Below are 19,017 nucleotides of genomic sequence, written 5' to 3' on the forward strand. Positions count from 1 at the left end.
GTGTGGCTTGTAGGCTGTTACTGAGATTGATTGACAGACGTTGAATGTGCAAGTGGGCAGATATAGGGTCTGATATCACTTGATTTATCAAAGACCTAGCTGTGTGTGGGCTGGTCAGGATATTGGATGAACTTTTACAGGTCAAGAGTTCAAGGTACAAAGTTTTCTCTTTCTTCTTTACATTTTTGTCTTCAGAGAGTTCAGTCAATCTTTTGTTTTTGTTTTTGTTGTTACAGTGTGTAAGTTCTTAAAATTTATTTTCATAAAATGTCTCTGCCTCCTTGTTGTTGGATTCAATGTGAAACGAAAAACTGATTTTTCCATCCCTCAATAAGACGAAAATACATGTATAACTTTACCAGAGTGTGACATAGTTTTGTTGACACACAGTCATTTATCCAGCAACTTGAGTTCTCAATCATCCCTTCCATTTAACCAATCAATAGGTTAACCTTGGATGGGTCATCTTCCTGCCTCCTCCAATCTCAGCTTCGGCTGCTCTTCTATCCCCAAAGACACGCCGCTGTCACGTTTTATCACACTCCCAACAGCTCATCACAGACAGCAATATTTTCGATTAGCGGCATGGAGCCCTTGTCAAGACAACGCAAGCGATAATGCAGCCACAACTGTCTGACATGGACAAAAAGTAATCATGCAATCAATAGCTCCTTGGCGCATCCTGACCACTTGTGCAGTGTCCAGGGAAGACAAAGGTGACTCGATTGCTCACTGTAACAGACAGAACGTGATCAACCGCTCTTTCGTTGTCTTCCTTACATGCTTTTCGGCTCATCAAATGCAAATATAATCATCCCAGTACGCTTTGGGGATGCATGTAGCAATCAAGCCGTGTATTGCTTGTGCACTTTTATGTTCCAAATGGGAGTTGCCTGTCTCCAGCACTTTTACGGCCAAGGATAGGTACATCATAAAAGCGTGATCACTACCTTGGCCATCTTAAAATAATGACCATGCAAATGTCAAAAACAATACCCAATGGAGGGGTTGACGACCTACCGGGCTTTATCAGAGAAGCATCTTCCATTACAAGCTGTACTGGGACCTCACCAATCTCTGAACAGTATGGAGGGTCTGCATGCATTTTTAGTGAGGCGTAGTGAGCTACAGTATTCTAATTCACAGGCATTTGTAGCTGCCCCTCTCTTATTCGTGCAGCATAGCCGGTCATCTTCATTTTAAGTTTTGCCAAACTCATGCAAACCATGGAACAATTCAATAACTCCTTACCAAAACCATTCGCAATTTACTGTTCAAGCATTATTTGTCCTCCTAAATTTACTGTTAAGTATTGCCAGGATCCCCCATGCAGACCCTCTTGAGTACAGCACCTGGTAAGGTTATAGCACATGGTTTTATGATATCCAGTGGGAGAGCATGCTTAATGATGTTCCAATCAGTACCTCATTTTTAAGGCAACATAAAACTTAGGTCAGTCTGTAACCTTTAATTCAAAAGCAATTATTTTACCCAATAGCAATAAAAATTTGAATTAAAAGGACCTTCTATAGCTCATTGAAATTTTACAGTTTGAATCTACACAAAAATGATTCTAGATCATCTTATCACTGTAAGTCATAACGTTAAATCACATTTCCATATTGATCAAAATCGTCAGTGAAAGTCCTGATGTGAGATATCAGATTTGTGATAGGGTTGAAAACTGCAAGTCATTTATTTCCTATGCTAAATGGATACAAACATCTTTCCCCATAGGCCTACTTATTCATCCTAAATGGGATACACGATGTTAATCACCCATAAAATAGGGCTGCTGATTCTGGAGTGCTTTACCACTTGGAGATACAAGTTAACGCACCATTCGGGATGAATGGGAATTGGGAAATTTTATGACAGATGCGTAGTCGATAACCATATAATTACTTGTCAGTATGGTGCCATCTGATTTAATTGGGCTATGAAATAAAACCAAGACCCTTTACCGTATACCTGTTTATCTTGCAAGTTATACAGGAAATTTTCATTCGAACACCCTCCATAAAACTGTTTGTGGCTTTGTGCTGCATTGAATAATTTATGTCCTTTTGTAGTAGGAAGGGCACACTGCAGGTTTTGTAATACATGTACATTTCTTTATGAACTTATTTTTACGTACATTTCTTTTAAGGTGGTGAATCTCATTTACTTCACTGTAGGGTGTGCACATCTCTCTTATTGACAAATGCTAGTTCACCTTTATTTGCGGGGTAATCTATATCTCAGAACAGGTATTTAGGAATAACAACTTGACGGATGCAATAATTTCACAATATTGCAGTTTGAAACCACAATCTGTCGATTTGCTTTTCCTAAACACCATGCTTTTAGAAACAACAGATATAACATGTAAACTAGCATTATGCAGGTTAGAACAGGAAACAATGAGGATATACAGGTATTTCTAATTGTTTGTGTACATCTTACCTTCACCAGTCGAAGTATCCACCATGCTCATGTAATGGTTATGCATTGAAATGGTTTCATACAAGTTTCCAGTTTGATCCACCCTTCATAAAATCTCCTCAGGGTGGTGCAGATATGATTTGTGACTGGTTCAGGCAACATGCAGACAGAGTCTTAAAGTAGACATTCTGTGTCATAAATGTGTAGTATTGTGCTAGTTCACCTTTATCTGCTAGATAACCTATATCCGTTGTAGTTAAGAAAAAAAAAGGTAATCAGGGATATCAAGTCGACAAAAGGTGGTTTCATTGCAATATTTTCAAAACAATGGTATTTAAAAGTTACAAACCACCGTCCGTCGACTTGATATACCTAAACACCCTGTTTCAGCAGATAAAGGCTACCCCACAGATAAAGGAGAACAAGCGTTACATCTACCTGTTTCCACTCACCTGTAGATGGGGTGTGACATCAGCAGCAGCTTGCTCTCGTCCCAGGTCCACTGCTTCTTCTGGGTGATCGACAAGGCAGAATGGGTGCAAGGTCCAGGTACAAGTTCATCAGAAAAATGTTCATAATGACATACATTGTGAGTGAAAAGAAGGTCACATCACACATGCATGAAACAAGAAAAAGTCTGTTTAAACCATGACTGTCTCCAGCTTTCAAATTTTTTTCTGTCCCACTGATTGTTTGGGGGTATTTTCAGAAGCAGGTAAGTCGTTTTCATTGTTAAATCTGCTACTTTAAGCTTACAAAAATATGAAAATATGTGTCAATGAACTTAGTTCAGATTTTTTGGGACTGCTGTGGTGAAATTTTTGTACCTCCTCATCAACCAATTTTCTGAGACGGATGGATGGATCCTAGAGACAGCCTTGGTCTTTTAGCCAACATCATATTTAATGGTGCCTTTGATATATTGAATCATCGGTAAATATTGGCAACTTTGATTGCATCAAAGCATGACCATGAATTGTGACAAAAATGGCTGCATCTAATGTATTTGGGCATGCAGGAATAATCCCATCACCAACAGGACATCTGGCTGTCTGATTAAACTGGTTTGATCTCCTGATACACCAGAACTTCATACATGCAACACCACGCCAGACCTTTCTCAACCCAAGCAGCAGTTGAAAATGCAATGGGATGTCATGCACAATGTTCAGCATTGGTGTGTATTAAATGAGCTATGAAAATAATCTTTTTATTCTTAGTTTTCTGTCAGATTATTTGCATTTTTGTTTGGTATTTCTGTGAGACATGAAAGTGTAATTTTAGAAAAAGGTACTATTATATAAAGTAAGATCAAATTCAACAAGTTTAAAGCACTTGTAAAAACCCTTCAGCTATCTGAAGTTTGATAACTCTAAGTGACTGTCACTATTAAAATATAGTATTATGACTGTCATGAAAGTATTTCAATCAGATTTTGTATCATCTAAGTAAGATAAAGGCTTTTATCTTTATGTAAAGGTCTGGGGTTTCCAGTCATAAAGATAAAAACTGTTTTTGCATCTTAGGGCCCACTGCTTTTATATCTTTCATTTCTCAAATACTGCGCCATTTAAACAAAAAGCTACCATCACCATTTTCCTTTGTGTCATGCCTGATAAACTACATATCGGCAATGCTGTGATAACGGATAAGGCAGGTATATACAAACCAATAGATGCTGGCCCAGGAGCGAAGAGATTAGCATGGAAAGAGAGAAGATAAAGTTAGTCACATATTTGTAACCAAATTCAGCAGGACTGAGCCAACCTTCCACAAGAGGGTTGATAACATTACCAAAATGTATTCCCTGGTCAGGTATTTTGTGCACTGTCAGATTTCTATTGTACATCGGCTGAATTTGGTTACGCAAGATGAAATGACTGCACACATTTTATTGATCCGATCAATATCCGAGGCATGAAGCCGACACAGAAGCAACATCATCAATTATAATGCTTTCCTTTCATTCGCTGCCTAAAATCAATGACTGCGCAATTCAAAGACTTCACCATTAGGAGAGAGAAATTCAGTGTGCTTTGCGGAGAGTTACAGGAGCATACTAAACATGTTAGTACAAAGAGGAGAAGTGAAACAAAAATAGAGACACACATAAAAGAGATGAACTCCTGTTATGGCCAGCAACACCCACCGAGATTAGTTATTGACATTTTGGCACTTGGGTTGAAAAGTGTGTGCACTAATAGGTAATTGTAATTATTGATGCCTATTGTTTCCCCATTCAATACTTATTAGAGTTTGGAGTAAGTTGAAAACTTCTGAATGAATGTGTAAAGTGCTCAACCTGTAACTGAGACCATTATCATGCTGTGCAGTTAAAAGAACAAAGCAACCCTTGCAATAAGTTACATATAATGTAGAGAAAGTTTTTCTAATTCTACATGGTCTGCTATGTAACTTCCAACACCAAAGTGTAAGTTAAATGCCGATTTAGTGCTTTAAAGTTGTTTGTAAGACACCAAAATCCCAGGAAAGAAGCTACATTTATGGCAATAATTATATTTCAGCCATACCATATATGGTATGGTGAAATATATTGTATTCGTAATGTTTCTTTCTTTCTTTCTTTCTCCTGTCAAATCTTCAAAGCAATTCATCTCCGTCGTTCCGTGACCGAATGACCTGAAATTTAGCACAAAGGTAGAGTGGGTCAATACCAAGGTGTGTTTTTCTGATTTTATTCATATCTGCCTCTAAAATGATTTTATTGAAGTTTAAAGGTCATGTTTTGACCAAAACTGTATATTGTGGCCCCCTGTTCCCTTGAATTACAATGGAATGACCTTAGATTTGGTGTAGATAGGCATTAGATAGTTGGTAAAATGATCCAAGTAAAATTTTTGGTATAAACCAATTTCAAATGATTAATTTCTGCACTTTTCTGAGGGGAAATTGGTTTTCTTTCGGTCTTCTCCCGTGAACTCCAGTGACCCCAGAGCCCACACGTGCCAGGTGCCAGCGGTCTGGGGAGAGCGAGAGTTAATTACTTTATGGACGCCAGCCAATCAGCGACGAGAAAGGCGAATGCTAGTTAATATTCATAAGCGGGGCCTTGCAATCCCGTATATACACAAACAGATGCACATTACAGCCTTACAGTTGCCATATGGTGCCCTGTGCCCGGTTTGAAATTGTAGTTTGCGAGGATTTGGAGTTCAGACAGGGTCATTTGAGCGGTAGCGGACGGTACGCGTGCATTGAACGTTAGTGGCGATGACTTTACCAACATTCCGCATGGCACTATCAATCATTTTCGGCAGATTTGGACAGGGAAAATTGGACAGTTTGCGTTTAGTTTTGATACGTAAGTTTGACAGTGGCGAGAATGGATGTATTTTTCCCGAACAAATGTAGGTACTTCTAGTATTGTTGTTGTTCTTTTTTGACGTAAACTTTGTACATTAAAATTGTAAGTAACTTTAAACTGCCAGAGTTTGAGCCCAATAAAACACTCTCAGTACCAGAGTATCACCACTGACCTCCGAAAAGAAACCCACGAACAAGGTAGAAACACCTATCCTCCAGGTCTCGCACGCTACGAGCAGGAAATTATAACACTCAGACAAGATTACGTCCGATGGCTCAGCGGATTGCATACAAAGTAAAACAATTTAACAGTGGTATGCAGGGGCATATACTTAACAAAGAATTCGAAGGAAAATGAAATAACGTTATACAGATAAAGCCAAATCAAATTAACTTGTTGGTCCTGGGATTTTTCAGAAAAGAAATGAAGCGACAGAGTGGTAAAATTCTTGTAAAAATTCGAGACGTCTCCGTTTATAATGGCTCATACAAAACAAGAAGAAGATTGAAGTTTTTAGCTTGAAAAAAAAAAAAACACTCCTACTACACAGTACCTGCACCTGCTTGACAATTATCAAAATGTATGCCCTATAGCTACTTGCTTAAAAAAAAGTTCACTGCAATGATAAATGTACCCACATCACAAGGAGATTATTACGGTATTTAGACCTAGTTATCGAAGTGGAAATTGTTGAATGGCGTCATGTAATTTCATGATGAAAATCTTAATGGAAGATGCGTTTTTTTTCACTCTCGGAAAAATAGGAGCTGCCGCAATTCTAAAAACCAATCAGTTATGCATAGGCGCTCCTGTGGAAGATTATATTCTTCCATATGGGCCCGGGGCATATTGGGCAAGCTCTGTTTTGACCTGGAATCAATTCACAATATTAGTTCTCTTTTGGGGATAACTTACAGTTAAAATATTGCATTTTTGCGCAGGGGTGACTTGGAACAGTCCAATGTTGCGTGGGAATGGGTATGGCTGAAATATGCTGTATTTGCACCCAAGCAAATGTCGGCCTTTCTAGTTATTGATGTGTCACTAAATACAAAAATGTATTATACATCATACTACATGCAGCCATTTAGCATTGGTTATGTTATAGTTGTTAGCAGAAGTCCTTAAAATGATTTCCTGCACCTTGCAAGGACTTGATGGCAACATGCAACAACATTGTTGTAGATCTTGTGAGAAAAGGTGGTCATACAATCTTACATACAATGGCAGTAGAGAGACATATTCTTTAAATCATATCACTGTTGCATGAAAATAAATGACGTGATGTGCTCAGCATACCTTACAACATCAACTTATTGCACCTGTTAGCCTTAATCCCATGGAAGGCAGTACAAGCACACATGCACATGGATGTACTTAAAAGAGAATTGATGGCAAGGCATTACTCAAACATGGGATATTAGTCTGAGTCGGACAGATGCTAGAGATGGAGGTCTGGATAATCCTGACAAGCATTAAAGGTGCATGAATTGATATACATGTGCAATATGTATGCTCTCCCACAGTCTAATACCTTTTCAAATATCTGTGACAGCACGTACATGTATGATGCCTGGGGTATGAATATTATGAACTTTTCACCATCATACCTTAGTGAAAAGAAGTTTTGGCATTATGACAAAGGTACATGCTTGTCCTTTATAAGTTGACCATTTTCCTGGTGAATATTGTTGTTAAGAATTTGTGCCAAAAGAATATCTCAGTAAGATGATGGTTATGATAGATGTTTGCCTTTTAGAAATTAAGTCATTATTAAACTACAATAAAACCTGTTCAGATAATGTTGGGATTAATTTATAACATTCAAAGTTCAAGACAATGTTCTCACCTTTTTCTTCTTCCTTAATGCACACTTCACACCGTCCACTGAGATGGTGATGTTGACTTTCTTCTTCTTGATGGCCTTGGCTTTAAACTCATACTGCAGAAGAAAAAAAAAAGAACATACATGTACATGAACTTGTGATTTGTCTTTCCTTTACAAGTTCAGACTACATTATACAGAACTGTACATTTTGACATAAAATTGATGATTTTGCTGCGGATATCATAAAGACCTAAATAGCTCCATAATCCCAAAATCTATCCACCAAAGAACAAGCAATACATGATCAATTTGTCACAAGGAATCATCTCGGACAGTTTATTGAAGATATACTTTATGATGTGACACCCAAATCCTGTAATATTATTGTCTTCTATCAAGATTTAGTATTACAATTGTCAGTCTGTACTTTAGCAAAAGATGATAATAAATCATGCAACAGGGAAGGTAACAAATAGCCTGAGTGAACACTGCTGGCAAAATAAACTGAAACTTATTTGTTTATTTACATTAAAATTTGTATGGCACAGTCTTATGTATACACCATAATATATGTAACATACAGACTGTACAGTTCATATGTCAGACTTCTTTATTCCGTGCGATTACAGGGAGTTGTTAGAAAACTAAGCATTGAACCTGAGCTTGTAAAAACTCTGAAAAAAAGCTGTTTTTACAGCTCAGTCAATGCCTGTAAGGGTACAAAGGAACCCCAGAAATGTAAGTACATGTACATGTAAGTCGGAGTTATACTGGACTGACTTACCAGGAACTTATTGTTTGCACATCAAGGAGAAAAGACAGGTTTAGATTAAAGAACAGATCTTTATAGAAAAATTACCAACATTAATAATTGCTTATTATTTTGCCATGCATAATGAACAAATGCAGTTCATAAATTTGGCATATGTAATAGTAAACTGTTATTATTATGGTATTTTGTTAAATGATTTGTTAAGGTTAAAATAGCCTTACGTATATTTGAATGAGGTAGGTTATGAATAAGTAGTTAACTAACTTCTTCCTCATCATAGTTTAAGACAGCTATGTAATCCTACATAAGGGGAGATTACGACTGAGTGACTTTGAAGTCGGAGGACAAGGATACGTCTAATTTATATTCCCGCTGTAATACCACTGAGAGGCATTCAATTTAGCATTACAGGAAAACATCAGCGTTTGATGAGCAGTTACTAATTCATGAAGAGCTCCATGTTCCCCCAGACACAAGAACATCTATTAGCTTCTTCTGGACGGGCTCCAAGATCAATAAATCCACCTGTATTTCTCCATGGATACAGAAAATGGGAGGGAAGCGGATGGTAATTGCAATAACTTTGCTTGGTGGAGCACGTCAGATATGATAACACATTGCGGCTGTATTCAGGGAGCTCAAGTGCATTATCTAATTGGCATCCCTTCCACCGTGTTGTACATTAGTTTAAGTGCAAATTAGAATCTTACAATTACATGGCAGAGAAAAAAAGAATTCATGGCAGAAAATGAAATGACACGGTTCCTATTCTGTTTCTAACAATGTCTAATGATTTCAACTGGGATCATGAAGAAGACCAAGTGGCCAATCAAATTCCTTGGATCAAAGGATCTGTCTTTCTGATGAGCTTTGCAATGACAAGACAGGCACTTTCAGTATAATCCTAGATGTTGGATGTTCACATTATCATATCAATCTTCTTTGGAACTCCAATCAGTAGCTAAGCTTCAAGGTTCATACAGTTTTTCTTCTTCTCCTTTTCTTAATCAGCACTCAGAAGTCAGTCCAACATTTTACTAAAACTTGATGGCCATCAACAGATAACTTGCAACTTGCAAAGTTCCTATTTCTCTTCTCCGAAATGAAGACATTTATCTAATTCTTCCCCGGTTGCCAGGAATGTCAGTTGTGTAGTGACTATCTCGTAGTGACCCTCCCAACTGTCCTAACCAGGCTGGACCAGCTCCACAGAACCAACAGTCTGTTGACAGGATCAACACTTGCTGAACTGACCCTGTATAAACAACTGTCACCACTAGACCAATATATGGTAGCAGTTGTTACATGGGCTCTAACCTACTCTCATAGCAGAGGTTTGGCTTTGACTGTTTTGGTATCTTTTAGCCGATTTTATCAGGGTTTCCATTCTGCACCATTTTCTTTTGGTTTTGTTTGGCAGAAAGCCATAAAGAAAACGGTACAAAATAGAATGCCAGATAAAAATGGCCCCAATCATGTACAAAAACAGCCGGAGTCGAACATCTACTTGGAGAGAAGCCCTTACCCTGTTCATACTGAGAACTGAGTGAATCTGAATGAATCTTGCCCCCTTCTTGTCTCTTCTTGTTCTCTGACACACTGTGACATTGAAGTGATAACTTTTGATTGTGATTTGCATAAGACAAACTGTCAGATGTATTACTTCTAATCTCTTTGTAATAGTTTTGCACTGGATTCAAAGCAGTACTAATTCAAAATATTACACAGACCTACAGATGTATCTGTCATGCATGTAGATTTCACCTTGGCATTTGACTTTGTATTAAGAGAACACAAAATTTGGATTAATGTCTAATTTATCAAACTCAAGCACATACATTTTAAAGCACATGTATGAAACCCAAATTTCTAGATTATAATTGTCACTTTTGTACATGTATGCAACTGCCATTATGCTGTGGCTTTGGAACATATATTTGATTGGATTTTTGGATCATCGCAGTTACTGTCAAACAAATTATGTAACATGTTGTCACTCTGACACTCAACTACACACCCGTATTCCCACAGCAGCAATATTGCACCTCTAATGATGATTACATACGTAGAAAGCATGCTTCAATTGCTTTTAACTATTCGTGTATCTGTGAACCCCACCTTCTTGTCATTCAGAGATAGGGAAATCTCAGACAAGCAATTGTTTGCCAATGAGCTGGAAAAATTAATCCCTTGATGTATCTACCTTCCACACCAGTGATATAATCAAATCCGTAGACAATCACTCACTCCCGCAATTGCTGCATGTGACTAAAGGGAAAAGACACTTACTGTCTTTTACTGTTCTGTAAAATGTATGCAGACCTGTTTCTGTATACAATACATTATGCATGTAGAACTAGTAGCTGTGTTTGAGTTTGTTTTACTGTTATGTGTCTATTGTTACTGCCTAAGTGTTCGACAGTGCTATTCTCAAACTGTGGTAAAAACAAACGCGAAATGTGTTAACACCCAAAAAGCATACACTACAATGTCATGTTTTTGTTTACTTAAACTTGAAAACATCTCGTCTTGATATAATGCCTAAATATTTATTCCAGTTTTATTAAAGATTCAAGTTATTCAAGTGGATTAATGCAGCCAAGGCAACCTAGACTGAAGGCATTTAATCCCTGTAATTCAGTAGCTTTATAGTCTAGGATCTCAAGGCCCTGGCTCAAGGTGTATCCTACTTTAGATGCGTGGGGAGTTTTCCTCTTACGAGGTCTTCCAATTCCATTTTATCTACACTTTAATTCCGACCCTTGATTCCCACATGAAACCATCTTGTTGATCACAGCTTAACCCAGACCCCAGTTCCTGAGTCTCGTTCCACCACATAAGACAAGGCTGTGTAGCTAGGGCTTTGCAATACAACTTAAGCCACTACTGGAAGGCATTTCCAGGTTTAAATCTAATCCATCCATGCCCCAGTTCACTGCCCTGCGTCACTGCCTACAATATTCATGGCTCTAATTGTCGTTGAAGCACACTTTAACGTCCAGGCTTCTCTAACGGCCGTCTGGCGTGCTGTTTGCGTAAGGATATGGAACGCTTCACTCCGCACACTGTTTTTATTGACATTGAGGAGCACCAAATGCCAGCAATCAAACTCAACATATTGACCCTTTGCGACAATCAACAGTGAACATATTTGTGGCGATTGGTCTCTTGGACTTGGAGACCTCCCTGACCATATTGAGACTTAGCCTAGCCCTCGTTAGCAGCAAATGATTGAGGTCTTAATTAACTTGCAACTGATCAGAGCTTTACGCCCTCCCTCTATGCATTCGATCACCGAGGAGGGTAACCCTGCTGCCACAAATTACTTGGGATACAAAATTGGCATCGAAGGAGAGCCTACTGCCACAATTATAGCCAATAAAAAAGGCTGAAAACGATACTATTTGCCAAACCACAGTATTAATAGAATGCTTATGGGCATTTTATTTCTCTCAAGACCCTTCGACAAATTTTTAACGAAAACCATCAAATATTCAAGCGATGAATATGAAAAGAATATGACCACAATCAGGAAGAAGAAATGGCTGGGCATGCAATTTGGCCAGCCATGCATAGTCAATACTACCAAATTAGAACAACAATTGAGTTTATTGGGTGCTCTTAAAATTCAAATTAGATCATTTATTTGACTTCCCATAACCGTCTGGTTGAATTGGCGGAGATCTCTACAAACATCTTGATAATCGTTCACCTCTGAAGATGGAATTACTGGTACATCGAAAATTCCCATCCCAGGATGGCACTTTGCTCCTACTGCCAATATGAGGACTGATGAGCCATCGATTGCAATTGCAGTGGTCCCTCCTAGTATCCTTTCTTCATGGGAAGTCGATATTAAATCCAGAGGGTTGTGGAAACAATATGTAATGCCACATTCGGGGCTTGTCAGGCAAAACAATTGCTGTGGTTGCGCACTTGACCTGGGGGCCGCGTGGGTCGCCTGCTTCACCAAGGCCCGGTCGTCTGTCAAACAGGATCTAGCAGCTTTGGACAGGATTACGCTGCAAGCTTGAGACCAGGAGGGGGGATTAATCAGCCTTATCTCTGCCAATACAGGGACACTTCAATCACTCATACTTGTAGGGTTGCTGCAAAACTTCAACTTGGCTCCTGCAGGTTTAGAGGTTAGGTGAATAGACGGATGGTTCCAAGGCCAAAACGACAACTTGTACAAACTCCCCAGAAAAGCTTGTACAAACTCATCATTTTACATGATGACTCACACCTTTAAAGGAAGATGGTATATTAGACCTTGATTAGAGGTATTGATAATATAGTAAAATGACAAATTTTGTTTTAATAAGTGACTTGTGTCAGAAATTCACCTGTGATAAAGTTAAAATACCAAGAAAGTAAGGCAACACCATCAACCAAGATTAACAAAAACATGCATATGGCTGCAACCCCCTCAAACACCTTGGCCTACTTACTTTTTTAATCTCCCAGTTAAGAAGCACCATGCACATTACACACACAGCCATTAATACCAGTCTTATAAGCAGGTACACATTTAATTTGGAACACTGGGAGGATTAAGTGACTTATTGGTAAGTGCTCATCCTTCTTTATTGCAATACATTTACTGCCATCTGTTCAGGTTGGGGGAAGCGATTTAGCATCCAAACCTCCCCGTATATCTTATACACCACAGAACTTATCATTCCGTACAGATGTGGCACTCTTTTCTTTTGAAATCCAAAGAATGCTAACAAGGATTTTATAATATGCAGATTTTGACTTGGAGTGCATTCATCAGAACTATCATAATCAAACATACTTGATTGTAAAACACATAATAGGCTGCATTGTACATGTATGATGTACACATTGTGTACATGTATGGCAGTAACAAATACCTGTCTTGAGGCCCACACATGTAGCTTTGTAGACTGCTTCTTTGTTATCAGTATCAGCTTAATTGATACGGACAATAAAACTTACATACACATAACAATAAGCATGATGGCAATAATGGCTTGATTACGGAATTCATTTTAGTAAAAGTCCTTTTGGATTTAATGGCTGACATACTTTTTAAAGTACATGTACAGTTTTCCCTTGAGTGCCCAATAAACAAAATTGAAGTGCTTTCACATCTTGTAAGAAAAATGTCTGTAAATCCTAGAGAATCTATTTATATCACCCATTGTGGAGATCATGTTTGGAAGACTGTTGGCTACCTCATCAATCAAGTCATAATTTCAACCTTCTGACTTCATACATATATATATATATATATATATACTACTATGTCAGCCTTTTGTAAGGAATCATACAGTGATGAGAGATGACTAAGCAGTCTTCCTCTGCTACTTTCTCTATGGTTTTCGAAACCATGCAGTGTAGAGAATGATACATGTGTGGGTCACCAGGTAGCCATAATTTCATCCATGTCGACATGAAACCTCCTGTGCCTACCCATAAGCGGCGGCTCTACCTCCTAACATGATGCCTCCGTTCCTCCTCCTAATCACAGTGAACGTAGCCCCACCCCACAAATCACTGACATCACGCACGAAATAATGACTCGCCAAGCTGAAGCTCTGCCAAAATAACCGCTACCAGAGTAGGAAATTCTGCCGCAGCAATTTTGACAAACGGCACGTACAGGGCCACACTGGGAAGGAAATTGTGGAATATTGCAGAGAAGATAGCTGATGTGATATGGTATTGATTGGATGGGTGCTGTGAAAGGGCTGGGTCAATATGCCCGGCAAATTGATCATAACTCATCTTTTCTGTATCAAACCTGCCAACATTTTGTCTGCGTGGAAACTCGACGAGTCAATAACAACTTTTGATAATCCTCTAACTTGACTCGACTTTCATACATGGTTCATCTCGTTTCAGATTTATTTTAGAAGAAATTGTTGATTTCTTTACATTACTGTCCTGGTACACTTTCCTTTATTTCTAATTTCCCACAAACCAGGTCTCTGCCAAATCTTGTATGACAAAATTGTGGCAAAGACTTCCGTGACCTAGGAAACAATTCCTTTGAAGTCAAGCCTCGGGCCAAGGAAATCCGTGTCACGAAAGAAGTTGGGCGCTGGCTTTCACAGGGCCATCCAAGCGTGGGATTAGGTATGTTCTGTCGGATGCCTGCTCGATAGCGGCCAACGTGTTTGTGGTTATTAAACATCCACAACAGGATGTAGCTGGCCAACCATGTTTACTGACTCTAAACCATCCTGTTTTCCGCTTACAGCTTTCAACATAGTGTAATGTTTTGACATCAGCTATATGAACAATTTTGTATTATCAACAAATCACACCAATACAGTTGGCTACTGTTTCCTTCTTATTACCTGGTTACCAGACTCTTGCTGGACTATGCCCCCATTTCTCTTCTATACAATGAAGCAGGCTTCATACCACTTCAGTCACACTGGAACAATGTTCACATATTCTTTATGTTGTCATGGGTCTTTTACCCACTTTCTGGGCCTGTTACCATAGGCCTTGGAATAGGTACAGACACTGACAGGTTCCAAGCTTTGATCTGGGACATTCCAAAACCTACATGTAGGGGACACCTGCAGTGGTGCAAGGCTGGGGTCACTGCTCTCCAGACAGACAATTTTCTGGTTTATTTGTCTACCTGAAATAAGTGTACGGTGACCTATCCATATCAACCACTGTTCTTTTGCAGTGTTTTCATAATACAAAAGCATCACTGTGGACAACCAAAGACTACAAATGATTTGATAATATTTCCATCAATGTTTATAGGTACCAAAGGAATATCACTGAAGGCTGTTGTCTTCAAGAACTTGAAGAGGAAATTGTTATGTCAAGGATGTAGTGTATCTGACAATGGGGGCTTTGTAAATCCACTGGTATTCCAAACATCTCCCTGAATAGTGGCGGGTAACCAACCACAGCTGTCTGTCTTTAAGTCTAATCCCTTAGAGGTCATTCAAGGTTAAGTTCTATAAATCCATACCTCAGGAGTATTGCTGCACCTGGAGTCAGACTCAGAGATAAACATATTAAAGATAAACATGTGAAAAGGTCAGATATCTTATTTATCATTTTATAGTGGATATCTTAAACTAAATATACATGTACATGTCTGTGGTAGTGTATGCTAACTCTGCCTTTTGGAACTTCAAAATCAATCATCTATATGAGGCTTTCATAATGTACTTATTAAGATTAGGAATATGGTGATAAATAATACAGGTGTGACCTTGTTACACATTTGAAATTTTTAGATTGTATTCAATCATCCTACAAAAAATTATCATCTACCCGTGGACTTTCAGAATCAGCTCTGACTTGTCTATGTAAAAAAAAAAACTCTGATGCCAGCCAACTTAATGTGACCTCAAAATAGGACAAACATTTTTTAAACCTTGACCCAGATCAAGAGAACCCTTGTCTTTGATCTCTGGCCAAGAATATTGTGGTCCAGAAGACACTTTCAATACCTGAGCTGTTTTAAATCAAAACGCCAGTCAAGCCAATGAGACTATGACCACATCTTAATGATTTCAGACTGGAAAAAGTAATTTCTATTTCAACCTTGACCCCCATCAGCGAAACCTTCAAGTTAATTCCCCTGTAAAGAATCCATCATAATAAAGAACGAGACTTTGCCCTTTCCCAGGAAGAAATACCGGGTGCAACAGTTGCCTGGAACCCCAGCTGTATGGCTGACAGCCAACAGTACAGCCATTAGAGGATGTCAGTGGGTTGTGAATGTGAAATTGAGGATGTTCTATACAAAGGTCACAGATTGGCAGTGTGCATAGAAGAGAGCATCAGCTGGCGACTTGATACTGTCCCCGTCTTCTCGAGTTATGAGGTTATGAAAGAAAAGTTATAGACATTTCTACTGCAGTAGACTGTGACCACAATGGTTATCCAAAGTTAACTGCAAGGAAAATATTTCTCTTGGTATTCCAAGTTTTATCTGCTTTGAGATTTACAATACTCCCCATTCCTTCTCTGAGTTCTGTCTTTTCCAATAAGTTTAAGATCAGCAATAGAAGTGCCGGCCTGACACCATTATTCCCTTTTGTGATGTTGAATTGATTATAATTGACCTTGGGGCACCTGTCTGATTGCAAAAGGACAAAGATAGTTTTAGAACCAATATCCCATCACCATGTTTTCACTGAGCCTGTGAAGGTTCACAGGGCACACTGATGAAGCAATTGTGGCTGTCAGACCAGCAAGAAGACAAACGGAACGGATCTCCACTTCAAGTGGACCCATCCATCGGAACAAGGACAGAAATTTGCCTGTTGGGATAGACAAAATTTCACCCAGTCTGTAAAAAACAAAACTGAACTTAATCACATCAAAATGATGAAAATTTTCATAAACTTAGAAGTATACATTTAAAAGAATAACATGTGCTCCCAAACAATAAATTATACAGGAAAAAACAGGAGACTCCTGATGTGGGTATAAGAAATATTTCCCAAACAACATGCTTAATGGAGAAAACAAGGAATCAAACTTTCATTCCCAACAGAAAGAGTTGAATACCCATCAAGTTTTGACCCATCCTCCACCCTTCTTTGTGATTAGCAACCCACTCATTCCTGATTGATGTTGATACCTGCAAGTTCTCCCAGATGTATTCACACCAAGCCTGCAGAGTTTTCCGCATACTAATTCTAACACTCCAAGGTACCATTAGAAAGACCATGAAAATGTATCTGGCAGCATAGATACTCCCAGGAAGTATTTAACCTTCCTTTATGCGTTTCCATGAGGCTCCCTGGTCATCCATACACACTTCTTCAAGTTACAGTTTCCATCTTTCACTTCCCATAGAGACCAGAACATGCCCAAAACAAGAGGTTTGGAGTACAATTATGTTTCCCATGACAGCTGGCCCTGACCCTATGAGGCTGGCTTCTGACAGACGGAGTTATGATGCTTTAGGTGTCATAATGATGACTCAGCCTTTGGAACAACTCCTGAGCTGACATCTGCCAATTCTGCTGGTCGCTTCTGATACTTTTGTCATTCTTCACAGGGTACAAACCCATTTGTAAGAGTCTCTTTTATTGGGATTTTAAAGGCAAAATAAGACAGTACTACTTAACCCAGCACATTGCTGTATGTGAACTGACAGAAACTTGACACACAACATTTTGATAGACTGATCCCATGCAGACAGCTGCTACTCAGCGACATGGAAGTACCACTGCTAAAAAAGGGATGACATGTCTTTTAGTGGATAAGTTATATTCCATTCCTGGAATATAATATCACCATATGTCAAATTTTTCCAGAAAATGATACCTCACTCCTTGACATTTGTGGCTTATCGTCTTGCAGCTGTTTAAGAAATATTAGGGCTATTCCATTAAAAGTTCAGATGGGGGGTCAGACTTACATTTTTCAATTACATGCCAATCCTCCATATATGACATTGTTTTTTATCCATACCCCTAACCTAAAAAGTATTCTTCCGAACTTTTCATTTTATAGCTTTCCCAAAGACAAAAAGCTCCTAAAAAGTATACACCTAAGAAGAAAGGGAAATAAAATGCACCTCTAATTCTAAATACGTTTGTTTGAGTGCCATATGGCACATCACATGTGATACACCCATAAAGCAACACATCTGTTAGCTGAAACAGTGCCAAAGTGTACATTCATGTGTATGATCACAAGCGGTTATTCCGAAATGTACATCAATGTGATTTCTGGGGAGAATTCAAATGGTTCATTACTATCAATTGCTGTGAAGAGATGCCATTAAATGAGTACTCAAGTGTCACAAATCATTCAGTTACATTTGGCGGTATCAAACATTTTCCGCTTGTAATCTCATATTAACCATACATTTTGAGTCCGAGTCATTGAAGAAAGGAGAAAGAACACGCTGTGACATTTCTTCTAATAGATGTTCTGTGAAATGTCAAAACAAACCAGTTCTATTCAGAGGCACATGTCCCATACATGTTTGTGTGCATGCACCCCTCAAGGCTGATGGAACCCCCAGGCATTCTAACATTGTTCAACAGAAAGATGAATACACCCTATGATTAAAACAGACACAAGCAACTTGTGTACAAAACACCTGGTGTGCTGTCTGTGGCATGTTTTTCCTGCGTCATACAACGGTAAGCATGACTCATCTCCGACAACCAAGGGCAAACAGTAATATACGTTTTTTTTCTTGGATCTCAATTCTCAAATCAATTATATTCCATTTCAATGTCATACGTACTTGTCATAAACATTACAGTTATAATATTGCTTCTAAAATGTATCAAGTATGACTCTGCAATGATACTATTACAGCGCAGCTCCTTCATACAAGATTTCCCCAGAATTTCAAAAGATGGTAGAATCCACTCCATATCAGTTCATGCCTGGTGGTCCCTGTAAGGGAGTGATGTGACCCTGACTGTGGGAGAGGACATGAGAAAGTGGTGCGCCCTGCAACCGGCTAATGTCCTTGTGACAAACAGGCATATCCCTCACACCCACCCTGCCGCCTCCAGCCTATTCCACTTGAAATAGACCAAGCCAAGCGGAACGGCAATGCACACAACAGTCAAGTTCCAACCGTCACCATGAAGAAAGGCTCCTTTGAGGAATCAGGAGATAAAGTTTGAGAGTGTGCCAAGTGCATGGCCAAAGACCTTTCCCTTATGTTTAGACAATAGGGAAAAG

At 38.9% G+C, this 19,017-nt stretch overlaps 1 protein-coding gene across 4 annotated transcripts in view; it reads right to left on the reverse strand.

Annotated features, from left to right (window-relative positions):
• The window catches only part of LOC118420843 (carboxyl-terminal PDZ ligand of neuronal nitric oxide synthase protein-like), a 73,316-nt gene that overhangs the window by 34,007 nt on the left and 20,292 nt on the right, over positions 1-19,017 (reverse strand). For 3 of the 4 annotated variants that reach the window (XM_035827881.1, XM_035827879.1, XM_035827882.1), the window contains exons 3-5: positions 7,599-7,691; positions 4,094-4,102; positions 2,877-2,935 (exon numbers count right to left, since the gene is read on the reverse strand). In XM_035827881.1, coding sequence (XP_035683774.1) covers positions 2,877-2,935; positions 4,094-4,102; positions 7,599-7,691 — 161 coding nt within the window. The remainder of the gene's footprint in view (positions 1-2,876; positions 2,936-4,093; positions 4,103-7,598; positions 7,692-19,017) is intronic. The other variant, XM_035827880.1, reaches the window with a different exon arrangement.

Source organism: Branchiostoma floridae, chromosome 8 (genome assembly GCF_000003815.2).
Source record: "Branchiostoma floridae strain S238N-H82 chromosome 8, Bfl_VNyyK, whole genome shotgun sequence".
NCBI lineage: Eukaryota > Metazoa > Chordata > Leptocardii > Amphioxiformes > Branchiostomatidae > Branchiostoma > Branchiostoma floridae.